Raw genomic sequence first — 23,450 nt, forward strand, 5'->3', positions numbered from 1 at the left:
TTTTCGAGGTAAAGTTATGCTTTCAACTCTTTACTTCATTTTTTAATCGTAGGGCCAAGAAACTCACACAGGACAGTTTTTCCCACTGCATTATTAAGCAGACCTTCATAAAATTCAGTAACAAGTTACAAAAGATAAGTATTATTTTAGACCTACTATTAAGTATTAACTAATAAGTATCATAAGATCCCCCAAGGGTTTCATTGGTTATAAAACTACATCAGAAAATAGAGTCAAATTTAATCTGAAAAATATCTTTCATTATGTAATTAACTCGATATCAGGAAGTAAGATCACTTTTAATACAGTTTGATTTATTGAGACATTCCTGTTATTAATACATATAATCAACTTGGTAACTCAGCGAGAGTCACAGGGCTATCATGTAACTTATGACGCATATATAAAAAGAAGGAAATAAAATCGTTGACTGAATTATAATTAAAATGTAGTTCAGGGACAAAAGTCTAGATCTCATTTGTATCTGATATCTGTTTCACAAATATCTAATTGAATCTCACTTCCGGTGTAATTGATATATATACCTCTACGAGTCTTATGCTGATTTGTAGCTATGAAATAAGAAAAATGTATTCCATCGCTATTTGACTTTTAATAGTTAGACAATTATAGTGTCTTTTAAAACTTAAAAAAAACTGTTACTTGTTTGCAAACAGCTTTTTGAATTTTCATATTGCGGTTGACATTTTTTTTATATTTTAAGTAATTCCACTAAGAAAAGGTATCAAATCAGGTCAAATTAAAGAAAGACAAGCCTGTTTCTAATATCATTTCAACTTGATCTTATCCTAATTAACGCCAGAAGACATGCATTTCATTGGCTAAACCAATGATGTCTTGGGCTCAACAAATTTTATAAAGATGGCGACGTTGTTTGAGTAAAAATACCCGCCTGATGGTTATTTACCTAATTTGTTCTCAAGTACAATTATTATAAAATTGACTGTTTTTAAAGGTCTAAATCAAGTAATACAAAATATTTATCTATTTGGTGGTCAGTCTCTAAAATATGAAGTATTATTTAGAGTCACCTTGTCGGTCTAACATTATGTCTTCAAAATTTGTTTTTACAGAGGCCCATTTTCAGCCAAAATTTGTAACTTTTTTGAGTTGAAATTTTTAGAAGGGAAGTGTGTGTCTTTTCATTGTAAACTGACAAAAAAAAGTACATTTTTATCAACGCAAAGATATTTGAAGACTAACAACACTATCTTGTGGCTATTATTCCAATTCTCATAAGACTAATGGATAAAATTCAAAACACTTTTTACTTTACAGCAAAACACAAGACAATATTATGGAATATAACACACTTCTTTAATTAGGGTGGGCACATAACGTTTCAACACGATATACTGGTGTCGTCATCAGATGTAATGGCAAGAGAACAAAACATAACAAAATATATACCAACAAGAAACAATATAGAGATTAATAGGGACAATAGATAAAAGGGGTAATAACAAGTGATTAAGAGAGACAATAGATAAAAGGGTATTAAACAAGTGATGTAACAATGTGAAGTCAATGAGCAGGTACTGAGCAAACATAAGCTAATGAGATATTACTTTGCTCAGACCATAGGCAGTAAAGTCTACACATATGAGTTGGATAACCAAAGCAGAAACTTAATAATAATCTGAGTTAACATAGGAATATTAAAAGACGTTACCAAATATTGGGTTAGGATTAAGATTAATAAAGATTTATTATCAATAGATACGATTAATGAAGCTAGAGACTAGAAATGATAACATGAGTACACATTAAGGTGTAATATACATTAAGGCGGGGGTGGGTGATAAGAGGTCAGATAAAATCCTACCTGGATAAGGTTTACCAGCAATTCTCTTTAAGCCAGTGTTGTTGAAGTTTTTAGTTGCTGGCCTTAAGAAAGGGAGACCACCTCCACCGCCTGCTACCATTAAAATAATTGGTAAATGGGTTACTTTATCAATCTGAAATGGAAATAAAAACGTCTGATAGGCTTATTCATTTAGTTACATTATATTGAAAATACGAACACAGACTGATTTTATTAACTTGGAAATACATTGCGCTTGAAAAAATTCCATTTAATGATATTTATGTCTGATTTTCATAGAGTTTATTGACCACAGAAGCTGTTTTTTTTAGTAACAAATGCATTATAATCTATCGTATCGATTATATAAGCGATAGACACAGTGTTTGTTCAATAACGACACCAGACTTTAAAATGGCCTTACACTACTGCATAGCAACAGGCCTTTCTGCGACCTGCTGTAATAATTCTCACAATTATTGTATATAATAATGCGAGGATATTTAGTCTGAATATGGTAACTAGTGTATGAGAATAGAAAATCTGAAATTACCACAAACCGTTAAATCTTCATTCTAATGCATTTATTTTTATATATTTTCCTAATATGTAAAGATTGTGAAAATTGTTGATCTTAACCCAGATTAAGTACCTTTTCGTTACTTTCTTTTGAAAAACACCATAACTCTGTCATAACTCTTGTCACATGTAAGCAAGATTCTCAGATATGTTGTGAAGATGTTCGATCGTGTTTTGCCGGTTTTTGATATTAGCTTTAGCCACAGATAGATAGTTGTTTGGCATCCACCAAGTAAACTTATTTCTCGATAATTGTCATATAAATGTTTTATATGGCAGACATTACAAGGCCATTAGAAAATAAGAGAAACACTACAAGACATTTTATAGTTCTTCAACTTGAAGTCAAAATTTCTATAACTCTAAACATTATCGGTTAATTGAGGATTTAATAACGTTTAAGTTAAAGTCTATACAAGAGCAAATATCAATGGCAACTCAATTTAAAGTAAAGGCACTCAAGAAAACATCATTGATAATGGTTGCTTCAAATAATGACCGAAGATAAAAGGTGAAGATCTACATAAAAATAAACCACAATCAGCACTTTGCTTTCGAAAAATATCGGTCCGTTACAATAATGTGAAGCCTAGTAAATGTAATTCAACTACTGTGAATCTTTTTATGAAGACGTAAAAGTTAAATATAATAACTTAAAATAAAAAAAATAATGATCTTTTTCCTTTCCTTCGTCCCAAAGAATACAAATAGCTGTTTTCTATTGCTTCAATGACGTATTAATAAATTGAAAGTGTACAAAAAATAGTATAAACCATAAAATAGAATATGATAGAAAAAAATAAACAAATACATATTACTTGGTTGAAAAATTAATCCCAAGCAATAATACCAAATAAAGAATTTTCTTAATTCTTATGGCAAAATTTAAGCGAAATTTACTCCTTTCATCACAAGGGATTACTTTTACTTTTTCTGGTTAAGGATTATAGTATAACCAATATGTTCAGAAGACCTTCTGTTCCACTAACCAAATTATACTAGGAGATGATTTTTGTTCTATTTTTCTGGTGCCTTAAACCAACAGGAACAATTTTGATCAATCAACGAAAAACACGGTGGACAATATGATTGCAGACATACTGATCATAATGATTAGTGTTTCCTTAAAGAGTGAATAAATTATATTAACAATGTTATCTTTTTAATCATTTAAATTAACGGTAATGGTGATGGATGATTTTCCGTCAGATTTAATCTAAGCTGCCAGTGGGTGTTAGAAAGCAAACTTTTTTTTTACTGTGTCTGGATATTTTTTTAACGGGAATACGCTGAATATTCACGTTCTAAGAAATTCAACAGGATGTTGCTCAATTAAATCTAAATCGAACCTACGGCAAGGTGAATAATTATAATATCATTAACCCAATATTTCGCGGAAATATAAAGAGGAAATCATTATACTGACCTTAAAAACAACTGTAGCACCACCTCCTCCTCCACCACCACCAGTTACAGATATGTTGGTTATTGGAATAGAGGAATTAGATGGTTTTCTTAGACATATTTCTTGAAGCAAAATATCATCCTGAAGTATAATTGAATTGGATTGAGACATTGAATACAGCAAGACCTATAGGACTAAATATTCACCATAATGTAGGCATAGCACCCTTTGTTGTCCCGTTCAATACAACCAGCAATCGAGCAAGCAAGATAGTTCATGCCCACCATAAGAGCCTTCAAGAGAAATTCCCCCATGTCTATAAGCAGAAAATGATAGTTGCATATTCAAAAAATAAACACTTTAATGATAAAATTGTACATAGTAAACTATATAGTGAAAAGCCTATTTATATCAAAACCACACGTATATGTATTAAAACCAGAATTTATAACAGAATGAAGAAAAAACTACTTCGTTACCGATATGAGATCAAATGTACCTCGTGGTTAAAATTCGCGATAGAATAAAACGATTTTCAATCTGATCGGATAATTATTTTACGTGATATCGTTTTAACTATTTATTGCTTTCGGTACTATATTGTCAGTTGAACTTCTATCATAATTTATTGCAAGCTAACAAAAATAAAGAAAGATACACCTTCTTAACGATTAACTAATTGTTTTGCACCCAGTACACCACTGAAAGTTTCCAATCAACAAATTTAAGGAGGGGTCACTTTTAACGTTAATTATTAGATATGAGAGGTATGGCTGGAATACAAACATAGTGATTCAAGAAACAAGTGATTACAGAATATATTAAGGGTTAGGATAAGAAGAGGGGGGGGATTAAGTCATCCCAAATATATGGCAGTATCCCTGTTCAATTTTGGTTTATATTTCCTTATTTCGATAGCTACCCGTATAACTCTGTCCTTTCAGTTTGGAAGGTTAGAGGCTAAAGTATCAGATTCCCATTTCATATTGTTGTTAGGGAGGGTGACTGTGGATATGTTCGACTATGGCTGCTTTTTCAATTTCTAATTTATTGCATGCTGATTTATGTTCTTTAAGTCCAACAGATATAGGTCGGGATGTTTCACCAATGTAGGTTTGTATGCAACTACAATCCAGTTTATATATAACTCCTTTGGGATCTTCAGTTGGTTTAATAATTCAGCTTGCAGGTGATTCTCTAGTGTTGATTGGTTTCTAAAGGCTACGTCGATGATAAGACTTTTTGAAACAATCCTTTTAATCTGGTGGCTAACAGTTCCAACAGAAGGGATGATCATTCTGGTAGGTGCGTTGGTGGATAGTTCTGTTTATGTGTCATTAACTAATTTTGGTGGATAATTATTATTGATTATAAAGGCATTACGTAGGTGGTCTATTTCTATATCGGGTGGTAGCAATGTGCTTTCCACCAAGTCCTCCTATACGGCAAGGATAATTCCATTTCTGACGAAAGTCTTTGGAAATCCGTTCCCGTTATTCTGATCAATTTGGGACCTTAAAAGGACAAAAAAGTTGAACGCATCCTGCTTCCTTATGCCGATCATTGATGTGTTCCAAAGAATAGCGATCCAAAAGATGATATATTCTGAACATTTCTTCGTCCTCATTTTATTCATGGATAGGGTTTGAATATGCTCATTGTAAACAACGCCTTTGAATCTATTTTGTTGCCCAGCTTGTTCAAACGGTGACGTTGCTTCAATAACAGGAGAAGTAAGAGATTATCTTCATCTTCCGCCACTTTGATGCAGTCCGATCGTCCTTCGGTTTTTGGTTGACTTGGCCGAAAGCTCGTCTGCTGTTGAAGGAGTGAGAATATCTCGAGGAAGACATCCCAGCTAGTTCCTCTGTCTGTGTCTAGATTAAGCGGGGTTATCTAGTAAAGTACCTAGCTACTAAATTGCGAATTAGAAACTCCATGCCCGGAGCGTCTGTCTTACTTAAAAGATTCTGCAAGGATAACAACATAGGTTAATGAGGATCATTTCCTTTCGGCATTCGACTTTCCCTGATTATCTGTACACATTTGGGTCGACTTATGACTTTCGACTTATTCAAAGTCACCACTTTCACACACCGACAAATACCCACGACCACCCTAGTAAATGTAAAGATTCCAGTTATCGTCCTGAAATCATTGAAAACCTAGATACTCTTAAACGAATAAGCTTGGCTATAACCGGGAATAGAATTAATCGTTGGTAGTTTGTGCGATTATTGGAAAGTAGCACAGCAGTTCAAAGAATAAGATTAGTTGTAATTGTTTCATAGTAATTAACCTAACTGCACTGCCAGCGTGTCTAATAATATTTGACATGACAGACAGTGGGAGATCTGATTATAAATTCATCTTTAGGATTTTCTCAGAAATAGGTTAATGTTACTTAACAAAATACAATCATGCTATCTACATCTCTTTATATAATAAAAATAGTAAGTCATTTACAAATGATCAAATCCCAACCAACAAAAGTTACGTTTTCAATCTATGGTTACATCATTAATTATATTTGCTTAAAAGTGTTCAATAACTTCATAACTGTTTCCCTTCCCTCAGCCTCAGAGTCATTTGAATGAAGTATTTCAATTTCCTCTCTTAAAAATTCCCCAGAGAACTCAAACTGTGTTATTTAAGTTAGGAAACCATATAATATAGGAAGACGACTTTTTAAACTTTCAGATCTCCCGGACTTAAAAGGAAGTTTAATACAGAAAACACCCTTACCCTCTCAGAAATCCTATCGCATGCACTTCCACCTTGTTGTCCAACCAAAACATGTAACAAATCACCTTTCATTAATTTAATCTTAGCGTGGACATAATCTCCTCTTTGGGGCTCGTCCATATTTCTAGCACCTTTTCCACCTTGTGCTCCAAGGGCGAGAATACTGAAATTAAAAGTTTTGATTGATAGATTAACTTGCCGGGTGATATACATAAGATACATTGAAGGGATAAGGTATGTGTTACCGGCTAAAGTAACACTTTTCAAAACTAAGACTCATCACTCAGATCTTTAATTATTCAACAAGTACGTACGAGGGAGCTATTGTTAATCCTTAACATTATTAACATATATATCACTGGCCATTCTGAACCATGATCTTATAATGTTGGTGATATTGGCATGCTAAATTTTATAACAGCACGGAAATTACGAAAGTATAAATTTGGTCAATTTCCGATTACTGGGGAGTTTTCTGATGAACATTCAATTGTTTATTTCTACCGTGTTGTGAACTGTGAAAATGTTCGGTAAAGTTGTACCAATAGTCGTTTTCGATAATCCTGTCGTGGAAGCACGGGCACACGCGAGACTGTTATCGGCGACAAAAATCTCCGCCCAACGCCGCTCGTGTGAACGCACCTAAAGTTTATCCGATAGTAGAGAGAAATCTAAAATATTTTAACATCAGACAATAATCTCTTCCGCTTTTTCCCAAAGCAATCGCCTTGGATTTTAATATTAATATTATTGAACTTAATATAGCTCTCGTGACTGCTCTTAATGTAAACATTTAATGGCGCTTTTATTCAAAGCAAATCAAAGAGTTGTAAATTTCAATTATTGTATTTTGTTATTGTCTCCAATAACTAAATCTGGCTATAATTGATTTCCTTTCCTTTCTCTAGTAACACAAGTCTCGAGATAAACTTTGGAAAACTATACTTTCACCACATCAAAAATTCATGATATTACACATATTCAAGACATTATGCAATAGCGCATCTAAATTTAAAGGAGCAGAATGCAAAATTTTTAGGATTAAAAATACATGAAAATATTCCTGAAATATGCTTTTTACATCTATGTATGTATTAAATCAAACTGAATTTGTTACAAGTGGTTGCCTAGCAAGATACACCCACTTTCTTGATACATTTTTAGTAGATCAATGGCAGTCACCAATTTGTGTCAAATCATACCAAAAAGTCTAATTTTTGCCAGATATCGTTGATTTAATCAAACACACAAAATTTAATCAAATTTTAACATAAACTGTCATCACTATCGCGTCAACAAGCCTATTCATTGATATGAATGATCACACCAAATTTCATTAAAATCAGATAAAAACTGTTGTCTCTATTGCGTTCACAAGCCAATTGTGGACGGACGGACCCATTAGGTTTTAGTTGAAACTTTCAGAATAAGTGGAAGACATGTTAACTTTGCTTAAATTCGTGAATTACTACTTTAACCAAAAAGTAACTTAACAACTTGAAAAGGTTTACGTAAATGTTTTAAATAATGTTAGCGATTTAGAAGTAAACAGCAACATACTTTATAATGTTAGCGATTTATAAGTAAACAGCAACATACTTTATAATGTTAGCGATAAGAAGTAAACAGCAACATACTTTAAAATGTTAGCGATTTAGAAATTAACAGCAACATACTTTATAATGTTAGCGATTTAGAAGTAAACAGCAACATACTTTATAATGTTAGCGATTAGAAGTAAACAGCAACATACTTTAAAATGTTAGCGATTTAGAAGTAAACAGCAACATACTTTATAATGTTAGCGATTTAGAAGTAAACAGCAACATACTTTATAATGTTAGCGATTAGAAGTAAACAGCAACATACTTTAAAATGTTAGCGATTTAGAAATTAACAGCAACATACTTTATAATGTTAGCGATTTAGAAGTAAACAGCAACATACTTTATAATGTTAGCGATTAGAAGTAAACAGCAACATACTTTATAATGTTAGCGATTTAGAAATTAACAGCAACATACTTTATAATGTTAGCGATTTAGAAGTAAACAGCAACATACTTTATAATGTTAGCGATTTAGAAGTAAACAGCAACATACTTTATAATGTTAGCGATTTAGAAATTAACAGCAACATACTTTATAATGTTAGCGATTAGAAGTAAACAGCAACATTCTTTATAATGTTAGCGATTTAGAAATTAACAGCAACATACTTTATAATGTTAGCGATTTAGAAGTAAACAGCAACATACTTTATAATGTTTGCGATTTAGAAATAAACAGCAACATACTTTATAATGTTAGCGATTAGAAGTAAACAGCAACATACTTTATAATGTTAGCGATTTAGAAGTAAACAGCAACATACTTTAAGTTAAGGCAGGGACACATTTGTCTAGATTTTACTTTTCGTTAATTTAAGTACCTTACTTTCAAAACCTATTGTATTTACTAATTTCTAAGCCGTTAGTTCAAGAGTCTAGTGTTTTTGTAAGTTTGATAGATAATTTGATTTGGTATAAAACGTTTGTATTTCTAATGTCGCCATCACAGCAAAAACCTAAAGATTGTAATCAAACAAGTTGATTTACGTCGTACACATGGGGCTCTCGAACAGATAAAACATAATATAATATTGAATTTTCCTTTATGACGTATCTGGCATCTCCATTCTTTCTTTTTTCCAAATAATATAGCGATTGTAATGGCAGCCAATACGTCCGGGATGTTGACAAGAGCTATCAGTAAACGAAACATTCCGAGAGTAACAATTTCATACTATAAGAGCTTTATTCCTTTTTTTGATTTTCGATAGGGTTCATCCTTAGGTGATAATCAATTTCACCAAGTTTCGACTACATCGGTCAAGAATCCTGCCCTCTGACGTGTTTACAATCCGCATAAATATTTTTCGATTTTTCAGCTTTTAAATAGGGTTTAACCTATACATTATTTTAGATTTTCTTTATTTTTGATAGGGTTCATCAATGGTTCACAAAGTTTCGTCAAAATCAATCAAGAATTATGCTTTCTTGAAAGTTTCAAGTACAAGGCCAATAACTCATATCAAATACTTGTTCTGATTTTCAATAGGGTTTAGTTTACAAACATCTCGCACCAGGTTTTGTCCAAATCTATCAAGAAATCAGCTCTATCTTGGCCACGACGCATTTTCAAGAACAAGGGTTTTAACTCATTAATTATATTTCGATTTGTTTGATTTTCAATAAAACAAACAATCGGGTTTAGTCAAAATCTGTCACAAACAAACTCTCTATCGTGTCGGACTGATGCGATAAGGGGCCACAACTAAATACGCCCACATTAATGTGTGGGCGTATAAAAACGGCTTCAAATAAAAACACAAAGTGAAACACATTTGATCGAGTCGAGTCTTGACTTTGAAATTGCTAAAGCAGGGTTACTTGACACATAGACTTCAGACTTCATTTAGGAAATTTTATCTCGTTATAGCGAACTTCTTGAAAAATATTACAAATTTTGTTTCTTGCATCTTGGCTGATTTGTATGTTCAAGCATATCGATCTGATTGTATCTCATGAAGTTAACCTAGATAGTAGTGTCGCTCGCGAAGCAGAACAATATGCTTACTCTTTTCGAAACACCTGATGGTACTTCTCTTCGGAGGAGTCCACCACTATAAAAATTTGACTCTTGGTTTTGCCGTGTTTTGGACAAGATTTTGATGAACGGAATTACTATGCTTGTGCGGATTTTATTGATAAAAGCCAATTTCAAAATAAGGTCTTTCATTTTTTTGTTTTAACGATTTATATGAGAACTTTTTAAAAAAAATTTAATGTCAATCGGGGAAATAGCCCAGTCATTCGGAAAAGTCAAATTACAAACACGTTCTCACGATTTGGCTCAAGGGAAGACTATATCAATAAAAGTTGAAAGAGCGGAGTATTCGTGTAGACTATTTTAGTTTCCTATGTGCTTTAATATTGTACTATAATGATTAACCTAGTTAGATTTCCGATTACGAGTTTGGTAACCTTAATCTTGTTATTACGATTTTAATTTTATATATACCAAAGTCAACTTTCACAACATCAGTTAACAATTCCAGACATCTTATAAATTTGTCACTAGATTAACACATCTTGAATATCAGATAACAAATGTCATATGTCTGCAGATGATTGAATTAGGCCTACTACCGTTCAGTACTATGACACCGCATGAACTATTCTTAAGTTTGAACTTGGCAAAATAAATCAGTTTATTACCTTGTAGTTCACTTTTAAAATTTCCAATGTTATACATGTATTTTATTGAGGGATTAGACAAACCTTCTGGAAGCTTTACCTTCCTTGCCCGTATGGTTGTGATGATTTGTGGACGCTACATGGATTTACATTAATATCTATGCTAGACTATATCACGACTGTCTGTTTACGATATGTATGTGCGATAAACACGAAAATGGAATAAGTGAACACACGAGGTAGGGTTCGGACACGATTCGTTTCCCCATTTTCTACTGTATCGACAACCCCACACCGCACAGGACACTCAACCTCGTGTATTCGCACGATAAGTCATTGATTGGTAGGGAATAGTCAAAACATTTCAAAGCTTTACCTTCCATACCCTTGCAATGAAGTGGACTGGTTATGTTTATTCGTGGAAAGTACCTAGTTGCGCATGAATATTTGTACTCGACTATACCAAGATTGACTGTTTACGGCATGTATGACAGAGAATAGTTTTTGTCATTGGTAAGTTACCGAGGCTGTTAAAAAATGTGCAATGCTGAATGGTCCAATACTTCAAAATTGTATTTATCCACAACTCAGCAGATTTCTTTTCTTTTAGCAATGAGCAATTGTTCTTCGGGAAATGAAGTGCATGACTTTACATAATGGTATTTCCATTAATTGGCTTTATTATATAAAAGCATGTTCACTTCCAAATTTTAAGCCACTCCAGTAATAAATCGATATTTGTATGGTTTTGATTAGGGCACAAGTTAATGTTTCTTCAGGAACGGAAGAAAAGGTTTCGTACTTTCGACACTTTGTCTCTTCAATTTATGGATGCAACAATATAATATGTGTTATCTTACTGCAGAGATGGTACCACTCACTAGCTCAAGTCTCTTCCGAACAGTGGGAAAATCTTGGCTGTTTCATGGCCACCAAACCAGACGTTGTGGTTGCTTGATTCAGTCTATTGGTCACCCTATCTGATTTCGCTTTGTTGGTCTGTGATATAAGTCTCCATAAGGACTTGTCAAGATAATTAAAACAGAAAATCCCAGTGCGGCATAAGAAGACGAGAAAACAATATTTACTCAAAAAGAAATTTCCCGCAGCATACGTCTCATTTGCCAAATCACGTCGTTTGTTGGTCTGTGAGGTTGGCCTCCAAAAGGACTTGTCAAGAAAACTAAAACAGATAATCCCAGTAGGCATACGATGAAGAGAAAACAATATTTACTCTAGATCTAGACTACTATCCGTTTGGCATTACGTTACTATCAGAATCTATATAGTCAGATAAGCTAACAACGGCTAGCACAGCTAGCACCGTTTGTCGTCATGATTTCAATGCAAACAATTACGAAGACAGATGGCACTGTTTGATATTAGAGAAATGTATTTGGTGAAATATTAAGAAACATTTGTTGGTATGATTTGTATTAATTGTATATTTGTTAACGAAGAAATGTGAAGAGACACTTGTGTCTTATACTTAAACAAATTTTACTTGACAAATTATTGATTTAGAGAACGAATTTTGATTTTTATGAATTAATGATTATTTTGTGAAATAAATGTCAAAAATAACCAACAAAAAAAGGAGTAGGAATTAAGCATTAAGGAGTAAGGATTAGGACGTCTTAATATAGGGCTGTTCGGTCTTCCATAATACGGTCTACAATTGTTTGAAATTTCCTAGCCATTCTAACCATTTCCATTCTTATTGTCATTAGTCTCACCATGACTTCATCAGTTTACAAAGTGAAATGTGGTGGAAGTGATAACTTCACCTCTGATGAATGTTAATCTTTTATAGTAGAATTGTTTTCATGATTTAAACTACGTAACTCAATAAAGAAATCGTTTATACATAATAGTTTATTTACAAATTAGAATAATGACCGATTCAGAAACAGACAGAACTTATAAATCCGTCTCGGTTGTATTCATTATAAAAACATTGAGTAAATAGAAATAGAGAAATAATAATTTAATATAAATCATATAATAAATGGTGAAAGTCAAAAAGAGATATCGCACTGATATGATTTGTAGTGAAGAAATTCAATTATATTACTTATTTGAAGGGAAACTCTGGGGTATGCAACGTACACTGTTAAGGCGTAAAACGGCTAGACATGGTGATGAAATTATGAACTGTTTTAAATAATTGGTTTTGACTGAAAGATCGTTATTTCCAAATGAAAGAGATGTAATAGTTTTTTTGTTCTGGAGGAAGAAGGTCAATAGTATCTTAGTATAATTTCAACAGTAAAGAAGATAATGTTCGGAGTTTCAAAAGGATGTCCACATAAGCAGGAAGGGTTGTTACATATCTGCATGAAGTGTTTGTGAGCGTTAAGACTTTTATTGTGACGTAATTTGGTATGTCAAATAGAAATCGTTTATAAGTTGTGCTTATTTCGAGCTTCTATATATAGTGAATGGTCATCCAAACCCGCGTTAGGCACACGAGGTTTATCAACGCAAGGCTATGCAGAACAGTTATTTCTCACATGTAATTTACAAAGAGAATAAATTAAAAAGACATTGAAATATAAAACTAAATAATATAAAGTCTGAACATTGGTAAGGATTATTGAATAATTACCAAGCTGTGATTTGTTATAAGCAGACACGACAAGCTGATTTATCACAGCATTCATTATACTTGTCTTTTCTTCCGAAACATCATTTATCACTTTAACTCTCGCTTGCCACCCACAGGAAGGTTCACTCTTATGTCATTGTCAGCATCTCAAAATAAAAGCCTAACTGGTCCTTACCAATTGTGTTTTGCATGTTGTTTTTGGCGAGTCAATGAAAAATTGTTAGGAGGCTCAGTCACAAATCCATTCAATAAAACTTGGAACCATGGAGAGAGTCGACTTACTATGTCTTAAGCGAATGTATTGCAGTCTCAAAAGCCAAACACATTAGCAAGAGTGTTAGATGATAAATGCTTTTGTATTCGGATATAGAAAGTTAAACATTATATTGCGTGCAAACAGTCACTGATTATGCCAATTACTCATCATCCGATGACTGAATACTGTTTGCTTAATTTCTTGAAGAACTAAACACGAATATAGGGGATTCATCGAGATAGAAAAAGGATAGTTTTTATCTTATCAAATTCACAGACTAACATCAATGAAGAAAAATTAAATTAAATAAACCAGATGAACTGTAACAAATTGCTATTCATAGAAAAACAATTATGAGAGATATTTAATTAAACAATTATATATAAAAAATAAGAATAGCAACACTTTCAAAACGGGCTTTTTCTCTATTATTGATCACTTTTCTATCGGATATGAAACATACATTCCATAAGGTTCAGTTAAAAGGGTTAACTTAACCAAAATTTTGTAAATAGAATAAGAAAAATTCCAAGCGGAGAGTTCAACAATAAAGAAGACTGTGTTCCTGTCAAACCATCAACGATTAGCACGAGCACATCTGTATGCCAGGTATACTCGGGCTCACTCATGCTTATAACCGTACCGTTCCATCTGCTGCATTACATACAAATACGTCGTAAATACAATTCAATAAATGCTTATCAGGCAATTAAGTTGATATAGACGACAATTTTCTTTAATATTTCTTAACCTGTTAGACCAGTTACTGTGATTTGGAAGCTTCGTATCTGTCCACTTTATCTCATCAATTCTGATATGGTTTCCTCATTGAAAAGTCGTATTTAGAGTAACCTATATATTTCACCTAATATTTAAAGTTAACATGAGAAAATAGTTTTTTTTACATAAATGCTGTCCCTCGTTGATATATTTTTCTATCAACTCCTCAAGAGATCTTATGTATTGATTTAAACGGATGGATAGATTTCTATAGACCATTTTTTGTCGAGCAGAAAAAACAGAATCAATTGAAAGAGTACAGACACTTGTTACACTTGATTATTATTTTAGGAGATTTTTTTACTCATGGGGATATACGAGATGGTAATGTATTTCGATAATTGATCTTCAGAACGACCAGTTTGGCGTTAAGTTCCTCAAATTAGATTTTTATAGTCCTTGACCATAGAAGACTTTGTCCCGCACTGGAGTACCATCAAATTACACACTAGTGTCTGGACCTATTACAAATTAAAAACACCAAAGGCAGAGTACCCACTCAAATCTTGTCCTAAAGATCTAAAATACTTGACCTACTACAAGCTTTACAGATTGAGTATCGAATCTTCAAAATATTCAATAAAATGAAATAGCTCTTCTGAAAAAAAAATCAATTCGGACTAGGCTTGAGAAAATTATACTTGATTATACTTTTATTGTGTTATTTGATTTATTATTTCAAGAAGCGTGTCATGTTAATTATTATTATTATTTTTTTTTGAAGACTTTCAAGCCATTATATTAAACATCGATAAAAGCAAATCTACAATCGTTGTCATGACTTATAAATTCATAATTCCTAGGAAAATTCCTACTACGTGAACATGGACTTTGATCTTAACATTCTGTATATGGGCACCATACACGCCTTTTTATCAGTAAACTTTACATAAACATATTTGAAATCTGTTTGGGGCAATATTCGGCTAGATAGTTTTCTTCCGTAAGTTATTTGAATTCGCGAGCTACCATCTTGAATTATATATCACAATCACAAAACCTAATCTGTCCATACATTTATTTCGTATTTCATCATTATTCAAGTAATTTGGCAACGTATGTCAGTTCGCACGAACGAAAGATAATAAATATAAAAGGAGGAATGCAGACAGATATCAAATGAGATCAATCAATTTCATCCAAGTTGCGGTACATATAGATCATTAAACCATACGATAATATTTGTGACTGAAAGTCATAAAAGTTAAAAGAGATTGTTTTAATGTTCGGGAGAAGCATGGCAGACAGAAAGAGCCATTACATTTTAACACAACAATGAATTAATATTGTCAGAACTCTACCAGACTTTGTCAAATCCCATGGGAATGGAATTTAAATTTAGCTATTGTTTTATAATTGCACTGATTTGTAGAGATGAAATGTGGTCTGCGTTCTTATTTGTACTAAATTGATCAATTAATGCCAGACAAGTTAAAGACCACGGTTCGCCATTTTCGGGGATTGATTTAAGTCCTAAACATATGTAAATAGCCTTCAGAACTACTAGACTTGTACGAAAATTTAATTCATTTTAATTTTCAAACGCAGATAATTCTGGACACACTTGGATTTAACGGCTCAAATTTCGACGGTGACCTTTGAAGTCTATTACCGATTAGAAAAATTTTGCCTGTATTGTGTCATCGTCGTTTAAACCCTCCCCTTATTAATAACCATGGACCGTGGAAAAGTTTATCAAAATTGCTTCGTTGGTGGCGCAGAATTTCAAGCAATCATAACATTTTTATACGCCCACATGAAATGGGGGGCGTATATTGTCGTCACCCATGTCCACCCGTCCACAATTGCTCGTAAACACTCTCTACAAGGCACTATTCTTGACTGATTTTGACGAAACTCGGTATGGTTGTTTGTAATCACTCAAGGATGAACCCTATTGAAAATCAGACGAATATTATTTATTGCCCTTGTTCTTGAAGCGCTCGTAAACACCCTAGAAGGCGCAATTCTTAGCGGATTTTGATGAAACTTGTTGTGAGTGTTTGTTACTATCCAAGGATGAACCCTAATAAAAATCAGAAAGATCGAAAAATGATTAGTATGAGTTATTGCCCTTGTTCTTGAAAACGCGTTCAATTTTAGCTCGTAAACACTATAAAAGGCACATTTCTTGACGGATTTTGACGAAACTTGGTGTGAGTGTTTGTAATAACCCAAGAATAAACCCTATCGTAAATCAGGAAAATTGAAAAATATCTAGTATGAGTTATTGCTCTTGTTCTTGAGAACGCGTTCAATTTTTAGCTCGTAAACACTCTAAAAGGCACATTTCTTGACGGATTTTGATGAAAATTAGTGTCAATGTTCGTAATCACCCAAGGATGAACCCCATTGAAAATCGAAAAATATTTAGTATGAGTTATTGTAACCGACGGGGCAAATATCATTATCTCAAGATGCTATATTAAACTTTACATCTTTCAAACTTTAAACCTTCAGATAAGCGTCCAACTCCCTGGGCAGCCGAGGTGTTATCGAGTTACAGAGAAAGGAGAAAGTTGTAGGTTATGATTCGATAGTACCCTCATTTGCATTACGTCTACGGACCTGGTCAGGTCTCTTGAGACCTTAAATCAATCTACAAAATAGCACAGAGTATCTGAAGTCCTATCAAAAAGCCGTGCAGAACTATGGCCAAGTTTTGCAGGTATACATTTTGCTTCATTGGACTTGGTGATGGATGTCATAAGGCTGTAATTTGTCCGTACTATCAACAGAAATAGATAGTTTTCTTAATAATATAACTTCGATTTTAAAACGGAATCACGTAATGCTAGCACAATTACTATGTCATCTTTAATGTAGTACAAGTTGCTAGATCCTACAAGTGATAATTTTCTCGATCTGGATATCAGTAACTTATGTTTTCCACTCACTTTTTATCGGATTTAAATTCAAACATATATATGGTCCTTTTTCCTGTGGGTTAGTAAACTCAAAATCCATGATTCAGTCGATGCTTGACTCTTATTGTTGGCGACCCAGTTGAAGGTTGCATGCAAATTTAAACGATGAATATTCCTTAATACTTTTATAACATTGGTAATTGTTTGATTGAATATAGGTTTCAATTGGATGAATATTTCATTAAACCATGAACATATTTTACATTAGAAATTTCGTCAGACCATGGATGACAAGTGGAGTACAAAAAAACACACACACCCATAACTAACCATGTTGATTTATATTCATTTAAATTAGAATGTGCTTTCTCTCTTCTGAGGACTGTGCCAGTCCATTCATAAATTGAAGAAAAACAATATCCTAAACTCACCTGTAGACATTTGTTTCAGGAACAGTCCAAACTTGAACCCCAGCATATCTTCCTGATTCCATTACACGGATTTTCTCATGGTAACTCATATCACAATGCTTCTGTGTGGGTCCCGTTGGACCTTTCGCACCACACGTTGACAAATTTATCACTATAAAGATGAAAAGAAGAAATACTAAATTATGTAAAATTTCACATTATTTGAATTATGTACATGCAACATGTGACCGTTTACACATCTATAAAATGATCCGATTGTAACGAAATTCAATAAATTGCTGGTTGGTGACAATGCCATGAGAAAACTAAGGATTTATGAATGGTTATGAATGGTTAATTGTGTCGTTTGTAATTCAAGTTTTATGACTATAGTATCTTGCCGGAAAAACTGAGTGATAAATGCAATGCACCGCTGACAAGTTTATATGTTTTTTCAAAATCCAGAAAGAATCAAGCTTTTAAGAGGGAAATATTTAATGCATTTCCAAGAACGAGGTTCATTCATTGGATTTTCTTTTTTGATTTTCGATAGGAATCATCCTTAAGAGATAAATTTCGTATAGGTCCGCCAGGAATCGTGCTCTCTATAATGTTTACGAAAAATTGAACTCGTTTTCATGAACAATGGCAATAAGAATTTTTCGAGTTCATCCTTGGGTGATAACAAACACTCGCACCAAGTTTCGTCAAAATCCGTCATGAATTTTGTAGTTCCAATAGGATTTAGCGAATCAGGCACGGTTTACTCGAAGAGCTCAGACCACAATACATTTTTTTCTGATTAGCTGGTCCTTGTAATCTTGTTCTGTATTATCACAAAGAAAAAAACGTGTTTTGGGTCACACTAAAAGATCAAATGGGTTAAATTTGAATGAACCGAAGTTAATGACTCTACTAAAGCTGGCTGCTGATTGGCTAAGACTATTCGTCATTGCGGCACAACGTCCGGTCGCCGCACTCGATGTATAGGTGGATATGTGAACACTTTTAGGCATTCATTCGTATGTCCAGGCCTTAACTACACATGCTTCTGGCATATATGGGCACTTTTGTATAAAAAATATATTGTTTTTTGAGTTTTTTTTTTTTGGTTTATTATATTATTCAATTGGTACAATAAGGTACAAAATCCTAATTATGGTTTGATTAAACATTCATTTTTAGGTTCAACACTCCGCTATTATTAAAAGATAAAGAGGCTCAATTTGCTATTAATTATTAAATAAAGTATCGTACTCCTAACTAATGTCTTCAGGCAAATGCACTTTAAGTTGTTTATCTTGTCTGTTGGTTTAAGGCAATAATGTCTCTAATTCCATAAAAATTTCCACATACATGTATAATGATTTTTAACAAGTTACATGATAGTGTATATTTATATTGGTATCACTCTGTGGAAGGGTTTTAATTCTAAAGTTAAATACTGTGCCAATTTGAAAAAAGGGTTGGAGCAGAATTCAGATTTTTTGGACAATCTATTCAGCAAAACTTCTTCGTCATGCTTCTGTTAGCCTCGACAATAAAATCAACATTGTTGATTTCTTAATTACTCAATATTCCGAGGTAACTTGAATAGATGAAAATAATTGCCAATTGTAAAATCTTTAAAGATTTAGATTTGTTTTACACCTGTATATATTCAGATCATTTGGCAACTTCAACTGAAAAATAATAAAAACAAATATCCTGGTCCACTGATAGCAGAGATAAAGCTAAACGAAGTAAACTGTGTTTTACTTAATGCTTTCCATCATCAATGCCCCTAAGCATACGTCTTATAACAAACGTTATGAAAATTTAGACATGAGAATAAGTTGTCCATTGAACAGTACGGAGAAAATCGCATAGCAAAGCAACCTGTGTTTAGATTCTGTTTAAATAGTTCTATATTCAGAACAGAATAATATTAGTGGTAGTAACTTTTGTCGATAGACTTTTTATTCGTTTACATAACGTCTATTATATCTTATCTTCTTAATTTGGCCTTAAATTTTGTTTGGCATTTTGGCTGATTTGTTGGGTCAGACCTAAATTAATCTGGTTGTATCTCATGATTTTTACCATTGTGGTAGTGGCAGGTGTTCATGCTTACTATTTTCGAAACACCTGATGGTAATATTCTTTGGAGGAGTCCACTACCACACAACTTTTACTTTCGATTTTGCCATACTTTGGATGAGATTTTGATTAACGGAATTGTCTTGTATTGCGATGTGTCTATTCATCACTGACTTGTAATACATAAAGGACAGAACTTGACTCGATTTTAAATCCTGTACTAAAATGGTATTTGAACTACCAATGTTCTAAACAACTTGAACTGATGAAATTAACTGCCAACTTTACTAAATAATTATGAAGATTATTTAGTTAGGTTTTTTTATAAACTTAGTTAAGAAAAAAGAATTGTGTTGTTATAACAGCTCTACTAAAAACAAGACCCAATATATCAGCTAAATTAAAAAATCGAATTAAAAGTCACGTGGCTTCAAGCGGACTAGCATCCTGTGAAAATGGTTGTTCCTTGAAAGAATTCTCACACATTACCGATTTCGAAGCCATTGTAAACGTTTTAAATTACACAGTCGCTTTGGTGTAGGTTGCTCTATTATACTTTATCATTGATCAAAGATTAACATCCCACTGGATCATATTACATCTGTAATGACAATGATCAAATAGCTGCATAAATAACTTATTGAAAAAGATATGATATATTGAAAGAAAATAGAGAGTTGATTATATTGAATACTATTATCAAATATTAACAATAAACACGAAAGTTTCAAAAGAATTCTTTCAACAAATATATGTGTAACGCCTATGGGAAAACTCGTGATTTTTATGATCATCATGCCGAATCCTTTTCAGTTGTTACTGCAATTCCTTGAAAACCCAGAGAGGATTGACGACAGAAAAGCACAATTAATTTAACTTTTTGATCCTTGAAAGTTAAGTACCATAACCGTATTTTCAAATAGGGCTCGGACTGATGCCATCTTGGAGAACACGGTCAATGAACTCTGTCGACCTGCTCCAAATTTTAAAAAACGCAGTCGCCGCCATCTGTTTATTGTGTTGTAGTTTTCTTTACGCAAAAGTGAACATGGTTGTCGAAAATGAAACGAAAATCCAAAACATTTTGTCGAAACATTGGTAGCAACTGATGAAATATTGACTTGGGGAAGTATATCAACCATAAGTGAGTAAGTATTTCATAAGGAAAAGTGGTATCAGGTGCCTAGAAGAGTAAGTATACCCTGTCTAGCGCTTTGAAGTTTTCGAAGTGAACACAAAAATAATCACAAAGCTCATCGACATTGATTTTGCTAAGAAAGTAATATAAACTATTTTATTTCCATTTATACCCGAGATTAAATTTAGACTAAAATTGATGTGAATCAATGGGATTAATGTCTTACAATGGTTAATAAAAATAACACGTATTGTGTCTATGGTCATAAGAATTATGCCGTAGCAAATCCTTACCTTGCCTGTTAGGAAACACACATAAACAAGGCAACTCGTCTGAAATGAAACTGTTGTTAACCGAAATGGCCCTAGGACTTTTTGATTTATTGACTTCACATGAAAACAGATTGTCCTTGAAATATAATTGTTTTAATCATTAATATTGGAAGTTCCACTCTTGATTAAATGATTAATTTTTGTTTTTTTTATTTTTTAATTTATGAAAAAGGGTGTGAGATGTGTTAAACGAAGTAAAACATTGCTAAAGAAAATTGCATAGTCTGATGATGGAAATGAATATGAGTCAGACGAAAACTGAACTAATTGAATTTTTTTTGCCGGAAAACTTGCTTTGATGTCTTCAACTCGTAATGATGATTCAGATTGTACCACTGACTTACATGATTAAATATGTTTTTTTGGTAAAATGGTGAGACACCATTTAATCTCTCATTGAAGAGAGGATTACGAATGGGATGGACACCTTTCCCCCGTTATATGGCGTGTTGGTCAGAAAAATTCCGACTTCCTGTTTCCAGGGACAAGATGTCTAGGAACCGATGTACCAATAATACAAATCTGGTAATTAACAGATATGATCGTTTTCATAAAATTCGACCATTCCTTCCAAATGGTATCATTTGCTCACCATGCTGCGTCTCTATAAGAGCTGCGAGGTCGCGGAAACTAATATTGTTTGCGAGAGAAGAGACCTACAGGAGACGTTGAAGCGACGATACAGCGGCGTTGCTTGACCCACGTTAGAGACGTTGTTAACCTGCAAGACGTCTGGGAGACGTTGCGGCGACATCCGGGTGAGTTTGTTGTCATCTTGTCTGGCGCCCTCACAGAGACGTATCATATGGCCCTGGTGAGAGTGTACGCCATTTGATAGTCACTTCAGTCGCCACGACGTCAAAGTTAAGCTTATTAGTAACTTTGTATTAAATGAAAGTCGCATTCTCCAAAAAAGAAAAGAAACAGACAACCTCGTTAATAGCAAAGTGAATCAGTTGGTATTAAACTAATCATCGTTTTCCCCCTCTAATTCAAGATCCAATGACAGATCATGAAAATGAACAGAAGAAAACTACCGGACCGACGCAGACCACCTATTTTAATTTCTAAATGAATTAGATTTCCATCCTAGGTCTGTACATTTGGTAGCATCATACCCCCCTTTCACGACATATATAACTAATAACCCGAATAAAAAATCTTACGACTTAAAATAAGAGTAAAATCAAACCTACCGTCTATACCGCTCTCAAATTCAGCTGAATAACATCCCGAAACCCAAATAACGATCACACTCACTAATGTCCTTACGTTCATTTTGGCGAATGATCCACATCAATTAGATGTTAAAGAAACTTAATATCCATGTTTAGCCGCACATTGTCTGGTATGATGTCACCATTTTAAGTTCTGTGGACAGTAAGTAAGCCCTGGGCTGAAAGTCCATCATCCTTAGTGCTGTTGTTTTACATGTTTTGTCTACTACACAACATTACGTATAATGTAAATATATTGAAAGTATGAAAATCATATCCAATATAGTACTCTATCCAACATATGGTACAGTTTACTCTTTACAAAGAGTAAAGAGTTAAAAGGAATGATTCAAATGATATTTTTTTTAACTTCCATGCTTTAACGAAACACAAACGTGCACAATCGTACAGATATTTTTCAAAGATTACAACTGCTCTGTGTTCAGTAGTTATTGTTCATTCGTATCGTCTGATATACTATCAATGAAAAATAATGCAGATATATACTAGTTGTAGCGACAGTGATGTATGATGCCGATAATGGTCAACCAGTAAATATGCTAACGACACAGATATTTGTGTCTTCCCTGGGCTCACCGAAAATGGGCGTTGTAACAAGTTCCGATGTTAATCCATTTGCCAAGGATTTAAAATTTCAATGAGGTATTTATCAATAAGCTTTGTACCAATTGTAGATTTGAACGATAGGAATGTTTTGCTTTTAATCCTAGTCTATTGAAAAGCATTATGAGGATGCAGAAAGTTATTCCTCGGGATTTCTGCAGACAAGTTGGGCGTAAAACTCCATTCGTTTCATTTTTTCATCAGGATATCGACAGACGAGTATTCTTGTTCATTAACTTCGACGTCCAAAAAGTCATTTTTCTGTCAACAGCCCGTGTTGCACTCGATATTCTTCGTTCAGATAGTTTTGTAATAGGCTGTGCACCACACTGAAACCGAACTGCAGAA

General features: G+C 33.4%; 1 protein-coding gene across 1 annotated transcript; it reads right to left on the bottom strand.

Moving 5' to 3' along the window:
* Positions 1–347: 347 nt before the first annotated feature.
* On the bottom strand, positions 348–22,539 carry LOTGIDRAFT_155176 (hypothetical protein; the record flags this gene model as incomplete). Its single annotated transcript, XM_009065673.1, has 6 exons — positions 348–430; positions 1,847–1,979; positions 3,831–3,950; positions 6,555–6,717; positions 17,734–17,884; positions 22,458–22,539. 6 exons carry the CDS (start codon positions 22,537–22,539, stop codon positions 348–350), a joined length of 732 nt encoding a protein of 243 aa, XP_009063921.1.
* Positions 22,540–23,450: the final 911 nt, after the last annotated feature.

This window comes from Lottia gigantea (genome assembly GCF_000327385.1).
Source record: "Lottia gigantea unplaced genomic scaffold LOTGIsca_7, whole genome shotgun sequence".
NCBI classification, from domain to species: domain Eukaryota; kingdom Metazoa; phylum Mollusca; class Gastropoda; family Lottiidae; genus Lottia; species Lottia gigantea.